General features: G+C 39.1%; 1 protein-coding gene across 8 annotated transcripts in view; it reads right to left on the bottom strand.

Annotated features, from left to right (window-relative positions):
• Window positions 1–16,721, bottom strand: part of BLTP1 (bridge-like lipid transfer protein family member 1) — a 181,553-nt gene extending 164,832 nt beyond the window's left edge. For 5 of the 8 annotated variants that reach the window (XM_084768625.1, XM_084768630.1, XM_084768629.1 and 2 more), the window contains exons 1-6: window positions 16,505–16,721; window positions 15,348–15,434; window positions 10,656–10,774; window positions 7,928–8,044; window positions 6,902–6,980; window positions 5,759–5,823 (exon numbers count right to left, since the gene is read on the bottom strand). In XM_084768625.1, coding sequence (XP_084624751.1) covers window positions 5,759–5,823; window positions 6,902–6,980; window positions 7,928–8,044; window positions 10,656–10,752 — 358 coding nt within the window. In that variant the 5' untranslated portion in view covers window positions 10,753–10,774; window positions 15,348–15,434; window positions 16,505–16,721. Of the gene's footprint in view, window positions 1–5,758; window positions 5,824–6,901; window positions 6,981–7,927; window positions 8,045–10,655; window positions 10,783–15,347; window positions 15,435–16,504 lie in introns of all 8 variants that reach the window. The other 3 variants (XM_084768631.1, XM_084768632.1, XM_084768626.1) reach the window with 2 other exon arrangements.
• Between the last annotated feature and the right edge of the window lie 356 nt (window positions 16,722–17,077).

Genomic DNA, 17,077 nt, shown 5'->3' with positions numbered 1-17,077 from the left:
ATAAAAATAAATGTGTTAATTAATATATTGGGCAACCCTCATAAATACTAAGTACACACTACCAAACATTATAAGATCCCCTAATTCCTTCTTCCATTCCGTACCTCTACCACATGCCTGGTATATGGGCAGAAACGCAATATGTACCTAAATTACTCACCAAAAATAGTAATGGGTCAAACCTTAAATAAAACTGAATAAATTTTAGGCCATATTGAATTATTATTAGCCTAGAGATTATCTTTTTCTTCTAAAAATCACTTTTGAAAGTATTAAATACAAAGTTTTTTAAGTTTTAAAAAGCACATTTTGACCTCAGTTTTTTTTAAAGAAACATTTAGCTGAGTTCACATTCACTTGTTTTGCCTGCACTGACAGTAGTGAAGCCACACTTCCAACAGTAAATCAAGTTTAAAAGCCAGATTGACATCCATGCTTACACATGGCCTCTGTCCATGATCTTTTCTATCAATGCCACCAGCCTTCTATACTTGCAGAAATGCTCTATACAGAAACACTTACTCCTCCATCCCTCATCCCTACCCTGATACATACAGAGTCAAAAGTCCTAAAAGCAGATCCACAGAGACAGAGAAATAATGAATAGTATACCTATCAAAGAGAGACACACAAGGATGTACATCATACATAGGTGTACTCACACAGGGACTTAGAAGTGTTGAAAGACAAGCCTCACAAGCACATACTCTGGAATGCATGCCTACAACCACTAAAACAATGACAAATGTCTTTTACAGACATCTAACTATCTATTGCAAACAACTAATTTTATAGCCTAGAGAATAAGTTACAACAAATACTATGGCTAAAAATCATTAAATATATCTCTTTCCTTCTGTTCTATTCATTTACTTACTTACTTACTTATGATTATCTTGAACAACCAACAAATTTCAATGTATTCCTGGCTAAAATTATTCCAAAAAACATCTACAGCAAAGAATTTGTGGACCTGAACATCACTCTTTCTTCCAATCAAACAATTCCTATTTCTAATGAAAATCTTGGCCTTACCAAGAGGCAGTCTTTAATTCATCTCCTGGGAAGTCCGAATAGTTTCCACTGTTTTCAGGCCCATGCTCCAGCTAGACTCGAAAGTTTTCTATCCAGGAATGCCAACCGTCTACAGTGACTGGGTAACTGTCAAAGCACACGAACCTGACCCTTTGTTAGCAATAATATCTTGGCTATAAATTCCTACTAGAGAATATAGTTCACTATTAAAATGTTCCATGTTACAAATAATCACATGATCTACTAATAGTACTTAGATTTTGTCAGTGCTATGTTCCAGCATCTCACTATTCTAAAACTACTTTATTCTAAAACTCTGATCCCAAATCATGAAAGATTAATAATACACACAGAGTGAACAGTACATTCTACATTGCTACGTCACATCTCTTTACTTCTGACAGGTGTGATTATAAGCACACTGCTAAGAACATTAGCTTCCATAATAAAGAATTCCCTTAAAAGGTGTATAGAAAATATATTAGGCTCATAGTTACATTAACTCAGCAGTGAAAAGCGGAATTCTTTCCACTAAGACTCAATGAAGACAAGATATCTACCCTTGTGTATTTTCAAAATTGCTTAGTTCCTTATCAAGGCAATAAGCCAAAAGAAAAATAATGCATCAACAGGAAAGAAAGACATTAGACTGTTTGTTTGCTAACAACACAGACTTCTAGTTAGAAAATCCTCAATATTCCACACACACACAAAAAAAACTTTTTTAAAAAGATGTGTTTGTTTGTTTTTGTATTTGAGTGATCTATCTGCATGTACACCTGCAAGCCAGAAGAGGGCATCAGACCCCAGTATAAATGGTTGTGAGCAACCAGGTGGTTGCTGAGAATTGAACTCAGGACCTCTGGGAGAGCAGACAGTGCTCTTTACCGCTGACCCATCTCTCCAGCCCCTCCACCAACAACTCATAAAGCTGAAAGAATGAACTCAGCAAAGTTACAAGATTAAAGATGCTCAACATGCAAAAACCATTCAAATTTTTCCACACTAATAGCAAGTTTTCAAGAGAACAATTTCAATGTTACCAAAAATAAATAGTTAAGATTAAATTAACCAAAGGAGTTAAAGTCCTAGACACCTAAAATTGTAAAACACGAAGAAAAGAAATTGACTATTAGGAGAAAACATATTCCATATTCACAGGTTAGAATACTGTTAAAATTTTGCTAATAAAAGTTATCTACAGAGTCAATATAGTCACTTCAAAAATTCTAATTTTCCCAGTAGGCTCATAAATTGTAATACTTGGTCACCAGGGAGTGGCACTACTTGAAAGGATTAGGAGGTGGCCTTGTTGGAGGAAGTGTGTCACTGGCTCTGAAGGTGCAACAGGCCCACTCCCAGCCCAGAGTCCCTCTCTTCCTGCTGCTGCCTTACGATATGCTGTAGAATCTAAGCTGCTTCCCCAGCACACGCCTACCAGCATGCCACCATGTTCCCCGACATGGCGGTAATGGACTAAAGTTCTGCAACTGACAGCAAGCCCCAGTTACATGCTTCCCGTTGTAAGTGCTGTTGTGGTCATGGTGCCTCTCCATGCAAGAGAACACTAATCAAGATAGCAGCTAAGCATCCTGTTAGTATTTTGATGGGAACTGCATTGATTCTGTAGATAGCTTTTGGTAAGTTGGCAGTTTTTACTATGTTAATCCTACTGATCCATGAGCATAGGAAATCTTTCCATCTTATATCTTCTTCAATTTCTTTCTTCAGATTATTGAAGTGCTTGTAACACAGGTCTTTGGCTTGCTTGGTTAGGGTTACACCAAGATACTTTATATTACTTAAGGCTAGTGTGAAGGGTGTAGTTTCCCTAACTTCTTTCTCAGCCAGTTTGTTGATTTTTTTTAACAGGAGGACTACTGATTTATTTTTGTTGTTGCTGTTGGTGTTGTTGAGTTCATTTTGTATCCAGGCACTTTGCTGAAGGTGTTTATCAGCTGTAGGAGTTCAATGGTAGAATTTTGGTGGTCATTTATGCACACTATCATATTATTTGCAAATAGTAATACTTGGTTTGACTTCTTCATTTCCAATTTGTATCCCCTTGATCTCCTGTAGTTGTCTTATTGCTCTGGCTAGGACTTCAAGCACCATACTGAAGAGATTCAGAGAGAGTGGGCTGCTTTGTCTTGTCCCTGATTTCAGTGGGACTGCTTTAAGTTTCTTTCCATTTAATTTAATGTTGGCTATAGGCTTGCTGTATATTGCCTTAAACCACTCCTTGGCATATACCCAAAAGATGCTCTACCACACAGAAAGGACATTTCCTCAACTGTGTTTGTAGCAGCTTTATTTGTACTAGCCAGAATCTACAAATAACCTAGATTTCTCTCTACAATAAAATGGATAAAGAAATTTTGATACATTTACACAATGGAATATTACTCAGCTATTAAAAACAAGAAATCATGAAATTTGCAGGCAAATGGATGGAACTGAAAAGATCATCCTGAGTGAGGTAACCCAGACCCAAAAAGTACATGGTCTGTACTCACTTATAAGTGGATTTTAGCCATACAGTACAGGATAAATATACTACAATTCACAGACCCAAAGAATATGTAAAAAGGAGGAGCCAAAGGAGGATGATCAAATCTCACTCAGAAGGGGAAGTAGAATAGATAGCTGAAGGGAAGGAACAAGGTAGGAGAGGGAGCTCGGAGAAAAATGAGGGTAAAGATCAGAGCTGGGGGTGGCGGCAAAGGACAGAGGGCCTGCACTGAGAAGAGAAACCGTGGGTGGGGATAGCTCTGTGATACGCTGGAGACCTATGACAGGGTAGGCTTCTAGGAGGACACAGGAATGACTCTAGCTGAGACTCCTAGTAGCAGGGGTCATGGAGACTGAAGAAGCCACCCTCTAACTAGTGAAGGAAGGAAAACACCAACACACCCACAAAAATTTATACTCATTTCCCCTGCCTAAAAGATGTGCAGGGATAAAGATAGAGCAAAGACTGGGGGAATGTCCAACCAATGCCTGGCCCAACCTCAGACATACCCTGGGAGAGAGCCAACCAGACACTGCTATGCTTACAGATGGGAGCCTAGCATAGCTGTTCCCCGAGAGGCTCCTCCCAGCAGTAGATTGAAATGCTAAGACTCCCAGGCAAACATTAGGCAGAGCAAGGGGAGCCTGTGGAAGAGTGGAAGGAAGGATAGAATGACCTAAAAGGGACAGAAACCCCAAAGAAGACCAACCTGCGCCCAGGAGGGCTTGCAGAGACTGACGCACCAACCAAGGACTGTGTGTAAACTGGACCTCGTCCCCTACACAGATGTAGCACATAAGCATTCAAGCATCATGTGGGTCCCCTGGCAAAGGGAGCAGGGGCTGTCTCTGACATACACGCTTTTGCCTGCATTTTGATCAGTTCCTCCTGGTGGAGCTGCCTCACCAGGCCGCAGTGAAGAGAATGTGCTCAGTTCTGATGCAGCTCCATGTGCTAATGGGGTGGAGGACTCCTCTTTTCTGAGAAGCAGGAAGAGAGGATAGGCAAAAAAGGGAGGGGGGTGAGACGGGGAGCAAAGGAGGAAGGAGTGATGATCAGGAGGTAAGGTGCATAAATAAATGAACTCTTTTAAAAAGGTAACAGCTAAAGGAAAAGTAATCCTAAAGTTTACTGGGAACTACAGAAGACCCCAAATTGCCAAAGAAATCATGAGCACAAAAACAAAGCTACAGATAGCTCACGTATTCAATGTTAAACTAAATACAAAGTGACTACCACTAAAATAGCACAATACTGATGCAAAGGAGACAAACAGACCAACAGGACCACACGAGAGTCTAGAAATGAACCCAAGAAGTTGATAAAACTAGTCTCTTTAATAAATGGTGTTGATAACTATAAATCCACACGCAGAATCTCCAAACCATATTGAAAAATATCATCTTAAAATGGCCTAAATACTTGTAAAACCCCAAATCATAAAATTTACCAGGAAAAATAAACAACAAAACAGAACAGTAACAACTAAATATCACATTGGTTCAGGTACTGATATTTAGACTTGACCCACAAAACACAGGGAAAAAAGACAAAAATAAAATACCTTTATTTTGACATAAAACAAATGAAATAATTAACAGAAGATACAAATTATTCATTGGGAGTAATTATTTTCAAACCACACAACTGATTTTTTAAAAGTCCTCTGATAAAGATGGTACACAAAATATTTAAGAAATTTAAACAGGCAGAAAACAATTGGTTAAGAAGTGAACAAGAGACCTACTATTTCTCAAAAGAAGACCTATGAATGCTAACATAGAAGTAATCACCACCACTAGTCATATGAGGTGTGTTGGCACATGCAGTTCCAGCTACGAGAGACAGAAGCACAAGGATCTCTTGAGTCCAGAAGGTCAAGACCAAGATGGGTAACATACCAAGTATGAGTAAAGAGACGCTGAAGACTGTGGATACCTTAGAAAGGTGCCTAGAGTGCTGGGAAGCCATTCTATTCAGAATATGGTTAGGCCCACATAGTCTACAGATGCTAGAAACATCTGTAGCATAGTGAGAAGTGACTGAATAAATGGTAAAATGATGGATTAAGTTAAGCAAGACATACGAGCACAGCTTTGTAAATGCCAAGTTATTTAAAACTACCTATTCTGTGAAACTTTAAATATATATAAAAGAAAATTCTGATTATATGATTAAATACCTTTGATACGTGTAAAAGTAAGAACTTACCATGTTGTTTCTGCTTTGGGTTATACATTTTCCACCACCGAAAAATAATGAATCCATCTTGAATCCTGAGGGAAGACAGATCACAAAAACAAGAACCCAACTCACTTTTTAAAACCCAGACTGGCTTCAAACTTGTTTGGAATCATCCTATCTCTACCTCCAGCTTTACCTGTTCTTATATCATCATCTTTCAGTTAAAAAAGAAAGAGACTGCCTAACTCCAAATTAGAAAGGAATGCTTATTTAACTGATAAAATTGTATAGATTTATCATGTATAACATATAAATCACTCAACTTTCCTAGTTAGATAAAACATAATGCTAGAATATAGTTACAGAAAAGTGAAGAGATAACAAAAAGAGTCTGTATTTTAAATAACATTTTTTAAGTATGAAAATTCTAATTTAAAGGGTAAATCTTAAAAAGGGTGCTACTAAACTCAGGGAAATTTTTCAAAGATACTCTTTCATATCTACTAATGATTTTTGACTTCATGCCTTAAAAGGATTCACTCTCAGCTTTGTAACTATAATTTGTACTTGATTTAGAAATAATTATAGACTACCATAGAAGTTGTTTCCCAGTTTTAAATGAAGTATAAACAATGCCAAAGCACAATTCCTTTCAATTAACCCAAAATTTTTTCTAAGTCTCAAGTTTTGAAAAAAACACGAAAATACAGTAAGCTTTTCTTCAAAGGTTACAGAAAACACTTTAATCATGTTATTGTTTCCTATTATATTCAGATTAGTTTTACATTCTCACAGCAAAACCGTACTTGCTAACACATGCTTTACACCTGCATATGCTTACCTTGAATAAGGAGCTCACTGATAAGAGCCTGCGATACGCCTGACACTTATTTCAAGTAACAAACATTGAAATAGTCAAGTGTATCAATGGTTCAATTTTTCAGCTACAGATCAAATGAAATTATTCATTTCTATAAACTGCTAGCTAAAAAAAGTTTTTGCTAGTCTAAATAAACCTAAACCAAATTAACTCACAGATAAAAATAATTTTTAAACACTATTGAAAAAAAACTTTTAATTTATAGCATATTTGAATACATACGTTATATTAAATAAAATCATTTTTATAATAATTCACATTTGTTTGTGTCTCTTTTTATTTCTCATTACCTAATAGACATGTCTTCTGTAATGTAATATATTTCACGAACCATGACTTTTCCAGAAAGAACAGAGAAAGAGAAGGAACCTGTTACAGAGAAAAGACAATAGTAATTAACTACAGCAATTCTTTTAAGGCACAAAAGAGCATTAGAGCTTAGACAATCTTAGCCTTTAATTTAATAATCTTTTCCCATTCTTTTCTCCATATACTTGCAGTTCTTATAAATCTCTCTTCTTTTTCTCCCAATGAAAACAAAAGAGTCATAAATATCACTAATGGACTGAACTGCTAAGTGATCACATAGGTAACTATTTCATATGGGTAAATCCTTCAATTACAAACAGCTACTGCACATACCCAAACAGAATCTAACTCACCATCTTTCTCCATTAACCTGTCTGCATCAGTCACTTTCCCAAATTAAAAGAAGACCATTTATGCTTCAGAGAAGACTTACTCGTGCTCATTATAAAGTATCTGAATATGAGGAGGGGCTGTGTCCGGACGCCTTGCCTCCCATTATCCCTAATAACCATTCCACTTCAAGGAACATGACTTCCTAACGCAAATTCCCATCCACCTGTACACTTTCTACTGATAGCAAGAAATGGACTAAAATTGGCCACAAAATGAAATATACAAAGTTATGTCAACCTATAGATTCTTAAAGGGTCAACTTTATTTAAAAAAAAAAAAAAAAGCACACCTATATTGAATACTCAAATTCAAGGCAAATTCTAAGGAAATTTTGATTTAAGTATTTTTAATTTCTCAAATATTTCTAATAAGCGTCTTTTGTAAGAGAAAAAAAGCCAAAAAGTTACTGTAAAAATACTTTAAGTATGAAGAACAGGGTAAACAGTAATTCACTGCTATTTAAGGAATGTTACAGGAAAAGCCAGATACACTGACTACTTCAAATTCATGAACCAAAAACAATATTCTAAAGCTACCATTTGTTTATAAAACATAAATTTATAATGTATTATCTTATGGTAACATGGAAGAAATGAAGAGTTATATACACTTACCAATATGGATATAGCCATGCTTATACAATCTGTTAAGAACCAGGGTTAAAATAAGACCAACATTCCGAGAATTATAGTATGTGAGATAAATAATCCATCCACAAGACAAAATGGTAGCTGTTCAGAAAGGGAAAAAAAAAATCAGCAAAAATAAGATTTACTTCCATATAGGAATCTATACTCTGACAATTTAATAATAGCAATTTTAAACTCATAGGCTACTTTTTGCTTATATAACTTTCTTTTTCTCATTTATTTGACAAACAATAAATGCATAAATAAATACATAAAATTTAAAAGTGTAGGTGTTAATCAAATTAAAGTGCAATGTTTCAAGAACTTGAAGGCACTGCCCCATGCCTCTGCCTTCAGTTTTGGCTAAGAGAACTAAAGTAACTAATTACTTTGCCTTTACATGGACCTTGGTGCTTCACCTTCCAGCCTCCAGCATGCTTCCTCCGTTCTGTGTACTGTTCTCGTACCTCTCCTCTGCCCAGACCTCCCAGACCTGTCCATCCAACGGTGTCCCACACCTCGTGTGTGCTCTGCTCGCACTCTCTTACTAGTTCTCCTTGACTAGTCTCTGAATGTCCTAATCCATCTGTCATGCCTTCAAGCACTGGAATTCACATTTCACTTGATCTATTTTATGGGTGAGGCTTCCTCTAAGTTTTTTACTTTTAATTTATTGAAATTTTCAAACTGATTTATTTTCGGCACTTCTTTGAATCTAAGGAATTCCTTTCTTATGTCTGTATTGACTTCTTCGTTCAACTGTTTGTGCTCTTTGAGGTCATTCACTTTATTTATGTCCTCTTTGTTTTCACTGAACGTTCTTTATTATTCTTTTGACTGCCTTGAGAGTTCAATCTTTTCTCTCACTGGAGGCTATTACTGCATAATTAGGAATTTGCAAACGCGTACTGCAGCCTTGCTTTTTTATGTTTCTTGCATTTCTGTATGGGGAGTTAAGCATCTGGGATTAGGTCATTGGTTGGATTTTTTTAATCACCCTTATCTTTTTTTCACTGCAAATATTTGCAGTGTTCAAGTATAACTAAGTTGTAACATGGTTACGGTGTCGTTTTTCCCCCCATTGGATCTGACTCAACCTGAGAACAAACCACTACTGACTACAAGTCAAGTGTATTATGAAAACAGAATAATCTTTAATTAAAATAATTGCCCTCAACCCTAATACTTTCCGGTGAGTACAAAAACACAGTGTGCAACAATGTATTAGTTACTAAGGACAGTGATGGAAAAAAGAATAAAGTAAAACTAATGATTAGTATTAGAGCAACAGACAGGAAGCAAATAGAGGGATGTAACAGTAAAGATAAAAGGCAACAAGGCAGCTCCATTTAGTGGTGAAATGGAGACAGGAATGTAAGGAAAAGTAACCAGCAACATAAAGCCTCCCCAGTGCTTAGGAGACTGAGGCAGGAAGACCCACAAACCCTGGCCAATCTGTGTTCTTAAGGAAAGCCAAAATTAAGAGGGAGAAGGAGAATAAAACTGATCCACTAAATTGAATTGGATAATACATAAGAGAAATACAAACAAGAAGGCAAGAGGAATTGGTAGGGTACAAAGTCTTATGGGGGCCTGATGGCCTGATGTTCCTCTGGCCCATGTCTCATATGTCCAGAGCACAATGCCACCTCCCCCTCTGCACAGTCCCAAAGTTTTGTTCCTTCACTACTGAAACTATTGTTTCTCTTCCATGCTGGGCATCCCAACCATCGCCAGCGTATTCCCCAAAGATCCTAAGAGCACTTCCACTCCTCCCAGGCAGGGCCTGCCCTCCCAGCAGAAGGAAGCCTGGAAAACAGAGCCAGTAAGAAGAAATGGCTCAGCTCAAGAGACAGGTGAGCAGCTCACAAGCTGCTGCCACCGCATTCACGTCATTCCTGTTTAGGCTACAGGTGCCAGAGCCAGAGCTACTACCTGAGCCACGCCTCTTTCAACTTAGAGAAAAATGATTTCTTAATCAACGGTCTCTACGTTCAAATAAGCAGGGCCGGGAAAATGGCTCAGCTGGTACAGGGCTTACATGGGGCCCTGAGTTTGGATCTCCAGCACCCACACAAAAGCCAGGTGTGGCACCACACAACTGTTAAACAGACCTGGGGAGCCAGAGACAGGAGAATGCCGAGAGGACATTGGTCAGCAATGAGCTCCAAGTTTGTCGAAAGACCCTGTCTCAAAATATATGGTGCAGAGAGACCCAGGAAAGCACCTGCTGTCAACCTCTAGACTCCACAAAACACATGTATATCACATCTCACACGCACACGTGTACACACACACACACACACACACACAAAAGTAACAGAATGCAGGAAATTTTGCCAAAGGCACGTTAAATAGGCTACTTTATCCCAAATATCTGCAGTGACTGTTATAACAATAGCCTACTACTGAAGAATATCACTGATTACGGTACAGTAGATGATGTCTAAATGTAACTATGTCATGAGAAGTTGTCATCTATAAGATTTATATTTTTAAGACACCCTATTCATGAATATACAAAAGGAAAAACACAAAAAGTATTGTTTTGATAATGAATTGCCCATTTCTTTTAAACGTATAATTATTTTCTAAGAAAGGAGAAAGTAGTGTGTCACAGGTTAAGATGAGACACAGCCAACCACTGCCTAAAACCTGACAGTTTTTAAAACATGCACAAAGTACAGTATTTTTAAAAATATATTCTACTCACCAACAAGAAGCCAAACAACATTAGAATTGTGTTCTGTAAGAAAATCTTCTAATTGAGTGATACTAGGGACAATGCTGTCATTCTTCCTTTGATCCATTCCTGATGTTTTTCCAGAGCATCTAAAGGCCTAAAGGAGATCAACAGTTAAACTTAGAGCAAAGATTCAGAAAAGAACAATAGAAATCATGTAAACGGATGAAAGGTGAATTAACAAGGTTCACTAAGTCACCTTCTATTTCTGTCACTGGGAATGCAAGTAAACAACAAATGAAATGTGCACACATTTCTATCTAAATAAAAGACCATGGCTCACATTAGTAATGTCTTGATTGTATCATTCAAGCAGGCAAATTTCTGGAAGATCAAGGCCAGCCTGGTCTACAACGAGTTCCAGGGTAGCCAGATATACACAGATGCAAAAAAAGAGTAGTTACGAAGAGAAGCAGCATGATTCCTATTAAAGCTCGCAGTAAAAACCTATTTTAATAAGGAATATTAATTATCTACAGAATTACTCTTCTAGGTTTTCCCAAAAAGTTACCGCTTAGTATTATAGTTATATATTAAGTACATCCTCATAATCTTCATCACTTCTATGTATTCTCCAATATTTGACTGGATAATAATCTGGTCAAGTTCACTCTACGTAGTATATGAATAGTTAAAGGATCTCTCGTCATCATATATTCAGGATAATTATAATGAAATGTCAAACTGTAATCACACATGACCAATTGCGTAGAAAAATATGTATATTAATATATGTATGATGTTTTGAAGAAGCTAGCCCCATCAGCTTAGGGTTCCAGGAGAGGAACTCTTAGATAGGATGAGGAGGGTTAGAAAGAGTTGCCTTGTTGAAGGAAGTATGTCACTAGGGGGTAGGTGTTTAGATTTCAAAGCCAATGCCAGGCCCAGTGTCTGTCTATCCGGTCTCTGTCTGTTTCTGTCTGTCACTGTCTGGGGGGCGGGGGGCAGGGGTGGTGGTGTCTGTTCTCTCTCTCTCTCTCTCTCTCTCTCTCTCTCTCTCTCTCTCTCTCTCTGCCTGTGGATCAGGCTGTAACTCTCAACTCTCATGATGATAATAGAGTAAGGTTCTGAAACTTTAAGACAAGACCCAATTAAATGATTTCTTTTATAAGAATTGCCTTGGTCATGGTGTTTCTTCACAGCAAAAGAACTCACCTAAGACTATGTATATTTACAAACAGCTAGGCAAGTATCATAATTATGATTATTTTAACATATACAAAGAATGAATAAAAATAAAAAATAAAGCTTGTATGTTATAATTTAAAAACAAGAGAGGTATTCCCCTATTAGTACAGTATTAACACAATTAACTCATACTTTATAACATAAAGTATGTAATAATTATCCAAATTATAAAACACACACACACACACACACACAAAACTTAAAGAAAAAGGATGCAGGAATCATAAAGAGAACTGTATTGTTAATATTCCTTTGACCAAATAGCACAGACAAGTTTTGAAGAGGAAAATGACAATAAATTTTTTCAAGATGTACAAAGAACGTATGAGGTTAAGTTTTTCATTGAAATTCAATGAATATGAGTTATCAAGTTTCTAAATATATTCTGTTTGCTCATCATGACTCTCACTTTGAGGATCACAACAGATTGTAATTTTGCAAATGTGTTTGTGTGTGTGTGTGTGCATACGTGTGTGTGTGGTGGTGTTGTTGTTGTTGTTGTTATTGTTGAAATCTTAGTATAGCATAAAGAAGTAAACAAAACATTTCATAAAGTAAAATGAGGGGGAAGCAACCACAGTGACAATGGCATGAAACAGCAGAAAAGCTAGAGAAAATAATGGGAAAAAAATGTTTCTACATTTACATTTTTTCCCACTGCTTACAAACTGAGTGGGACTTGTTCTCATATTTCTCAAAGCACTAAAAAAACTGTCACCAAGTTAAATTTAGGAAGGAAGAGATCATGTTATAACAATGATCATTCTCTCCATCCTTTTTGGGTATCTGGTTTTTCCAGATGGTTTCTTTGTGTAGCCCTGACTTTGTAGACCAGGCTGTCCTCAAACTCTCGAAGAACCGCCTGTCTCTTCTTCCCCAAGTGCTGGGATTACAGGCTTGTGCCACAGTGCCTAGCTCAATAACTTTTTTAATTCAAATGAGAAAAACACTTTGAACAAACCCACCCATAGCTTAAAAACAAAAACTATGTGAGCACACAATTGATACCAAATTCAACACTGAAAGGAAAAAGGCCAAGAATATACCTCGCCAGAAAAAGTAACTCCAGTAATTAATATATTAACATAATTAATGTTAATATAAATAATCCTATAATCTCAGTTGCTTGGGTGACTAACCCTAGAGGATCATGACTTTAAGCCCAGTAAAATCCACCTCAAAAAACAGATACAAATAAATTTCTACATCTTTTATAATGATTTACATGTGTTAAAATAACATGTACCTATCTTATGCTTATTTTTTTATCATCTTAGAGATGTCAGCTGAGTATATACTCAATGAAACAGAGTCTATAACGCCATTAACTGAGGACTATGTTCTGGCATTAGAATCTCCACATACAAAGGTAATTTGTTTCTAGTCTAATCCAAGAAGTGGTGACTCATCCACAAAAGAACCTAGAATCCTCATCCAAAATGACCATCATCTACCATGATAACAGCTCATTATTTTTATCAAAGGAATGAAGAAAGAGGGTGTTGAGGCTGCAAAGGCATAAGTCTGCAGGATTAGTGTCTACCAGCACTCTCCCCAATATAAGACTAATGCGCACACTTAAGAAAAATCATCAAAGACCCATTGTCTTGTGCAAACACAGAAGACCTTTGCAGAAGCTTGCATGGGAATAAGCTCTTATGTTTAAGTACTGGGTCCCCAGTTGGTGTAACTGTTTGGGAAGGACTTGGAGCTGTGGCTTTGTTTGAGGTTGAATGTCATTTGAGGAGGGCTTTTTGATTTAAAAAAAAAAAAAATTCATCACTGCCAATGTGCACCTCCCTGCTTCCTACCTGTGGATCTGTGAGCTCTCGCCTGCTGCTCTAGCCATTTGTTGTGATGCCTTTTTTCTGTCATCATACTAACCCTCTGGAATCACAAGCCAAATCAAATTCTTTCTATTATAAGTAGCAATATTCATAGCATCTTTATTAAAGCAATAGAAAAGAAACTAATACAGCAGCTGGTATCAGGAAGTGGGCTAATGCTGTAACTAGCCTGGCCATGCTGTTTTTGTTGCTGCTGCTGCTGCTGTTGTTGTTGTTGTTGCTGCTGTTGTTTTGGGAAACTGTGGAAGACTTCAGGACTTTGGACTAGAAAAGCAGTTGAATGTTATAAGCAGAGCATAACAGGCCATGCTAGTAGAAGCTTAGCGGACAGACATACTGAGAGCAATGTGGACTAGTGAGGCCCAGCTCAAGGGCTTTCAGAGAGGAAAAATATTAGCAACAGGCCTCAGACTATTTTCAATATATTCTGGCAAAAAAATGTGGCTGCCTACTAACCTTGTCCTAACTTTGCCTGAGGCTAAATTGAAAAATATGGACTAATTTCTTTGGCAGTGGAGATTTCAAGACAGCCTAATATTGACTCTGTCACATGGTTATTAGTAATTACGCTTATGCAGGTCTGCCATGAATTAGAGCAAGCAGGGCCATTCCTAGGATGCTCTCTGCCTCCTGATCAAGGATCAAGATGTGGGTTCTCCACTGCTGCTCCAGTTGGCTACCACCATGCCTTTGCCTCATCATCATAGACTCTAACTCTCTGGGACCATAAGCCAAATTAAACCCTCCTTTATAAGTTGCCTTGGTCATGGTGTCTTATCACTGCACTAGAAAAGAAACTAATACAGCCTTTAATAAGAAGAGCATATTCTGGCAAAAGGCAATGGATCAAGGCAACAGAGTAACCATAGGAACTAGAGCTACACAGCTTAACCACATCTCAGGGTACATCAACTGCTTAATGAAGAGAAGCTGGAAGCCAATGTAAGGACCAGTGAATAATCTTCTTACAGCAAATGATCCAAGAGAAACAGAAGTGTGTCTTTCCTCTTCTACCATCCTGAACAGTTCAATCTTTACCAGAAGCTTAAAATGATGTCTGCTATACAGCACTCTATAAATATCTATAAATGAATTAAATTGCTTTTAATCATGTTTACCCATGCCTTTTACTATTCTCTATAGAACTTATAATTTTAAACAGAAGAAAACACTTGCAGTTGGGTAACTGTTGCAAGCCTATATGAAGACTCTGAGGCATGAGGAGCTCTAGCTGGAGGCAAGCCTTGACTGTGCAGATTGTTATCTGTGCTTGAGAAGGCAAACTAGTACAACAATAACAGAGAGAAAGGGGCATGTTCTTTTTTAAACCTTTCATACAACAAGCAAAAGACAAGCATACTGGCACTTGGTAATGAAGCCAGGGACTCCCTGCACTTTCTTCTCACAATGCAAGAGCTAAGCACTCAAGTTAATTATCAATCAGGTATCAGAGGTCCAAAATGCAGATAAAATAATTTCTCTGTCACAGATGGACTAAACCACAAATGAGGCATAAAGTCAACGTTTCTCTATCTGGGCTTTAATAAGACATTAGTTGGTTTGTTTTTTTGTTTTGTTTTTTGTTTTTTTGTTTTGTTTTTTTTTACTCTTGGGCAAAAATACTTACACAAGTGTTTTTGTTTTGTTTTGTTAATCTTCAATGTTGTTTATCTTTCCTCTTCTGAAGGCCCTTCTGCAGCGTTTCATCTTAAGTCTGAAAAAGAAAGCATATCAACCAATTACAAGTAGTATCCTAATTTTGTTGGTAGAGTAACTCTTTCAAATTTAATTATTTAAATACACCAGGAAACTCTTCGGTATTGGTCCACTATTACATTCCCTTGAAACAAGAACTCCTAGATCTCAAATGAGACTAAAACTTTCAAAACCACTTCACATGTGAAAAGAATATACAGTCAATGGGGCAGGGGGCAGGACCCTGATGGTAAGTGTAGCCTTGAACAAGTTCTTCTACTGACACTGAGTCTTTGATGGAAAGACATGTGCCTTAGTTTCCTTTCTACTCTGGGCACCTGGCACACTTCATAAAATGACAGTCGCCTTGCAAACCCTAAGACATTGGGCCCTAGGGCGGCATGTTGCCTGAGGGGCTATAAAGAAATGAGAAAGCCGCCAGGTTTGAAACAGAACTTCAGCTACAACGCGGGACTATATTTTGCCTAATGGAAATGCTAATACCACATTAAATAGCACATAGCAGTCAGTGTCGATAAGTCAAACACTGATTACTTCGTCCATTTTAATACTTGTCAGACTAAAGCTGCCTCGTTGCCATGCATGGGATGAAAACAGGAACACGAAACAGGCTGAAACCCACTCTCAGTTCCAGAACCCATGACTTCCACAGAGGAAATTTACAAGAATTCGTTCCATTTAACAGACATCCCACTGTCCACGCCAGGACCAATGAGGCGAGGAAGGATGACAACTAATACTCTCTGAATGGAAGATAACCGTCGTGGACCTCCCTCCGGCCAGAGAGGTGTCCACTCAGGTGTGCCCTACTGGACCAGGCTTCCCGCCTTGGGGGGAGCCAGGCCACCCTGGGACCCGCCCAGCCAGCTCGGCGCGCGCTTGCATCCCCCCGGCACCCGGCTGTCAGGGCCTGCTAGGCCTCCATCGCAACCTCTGACCTCCGATCCCGCGTCCCAGGCCCGCGCCACTGCCGCCACCCCGCAAACCTCCCAGACTCGCCCGGAAAAGCGCTGCGCACCTCGCCATCTCCCAGCCCTCACCGCGCGCAGCCTCGCGAGCTCCACTCACCTGACAAGGGCGGCAGCCCCGAGTCGGGACCTCCGCCGACGCCTACACCCTCAGCCTGCAGCAGGTCCAGCTCGGCTCCCCGCCTCGGACGCCCATGGGGCGGAGGAGCAGAGCCAGGGCCGGGACAGGAACGGAGGCCGGAGCCACTGCAGCTACGTCAACCGGCAGCGTCCCACGTCAGGGCGCCGGCGCCTCCGGGTACGCCACTCTGGCCCCGCCCAAGAACCGGGTTGGCCCCGCCCCTCACTGGCTCAGAGCAGGTGTAAGCAGTCCGGCCTGGGACGAGGGGCGGGGCCTAGGAGAGGGGCGGGGCCTGGGACTAGAAGGCCCTGGGTTGTGGGACCCGTATTAGGCCCCCCGGATGAGATTAAGGCCGAGGGCATGGGCCTGAGCTTCCGGACCAAATAGGAGGCTCAAGGCTCGCCTAGGGGAGAGCCTTGGGCGAAGGACTTGTGCCTTGACCAGGGGCGAGGCCTGAGCAGAGGGGCGGGGCCGTGTGCACAGGGCAGAGACTGATCTGAGGGGCAGAGGTCACTAGGACATGAAAATTACCTTGCTCCAGATTCCAAGTGA

This window comes from Acomys minous (genome assembly GCF_964271855.1).
Source record: "Acomys minous genome assembly, chromosome: 19".
Taxonomy (NCBI): Eukaryota; Metazoa; Chordata; class Mammalia; order Rodentia; family Muridae; genus Acomys; species Acomys minous.
This window is presented reverse-complemented; position numbering and strand designations above follow the sequence as displayed.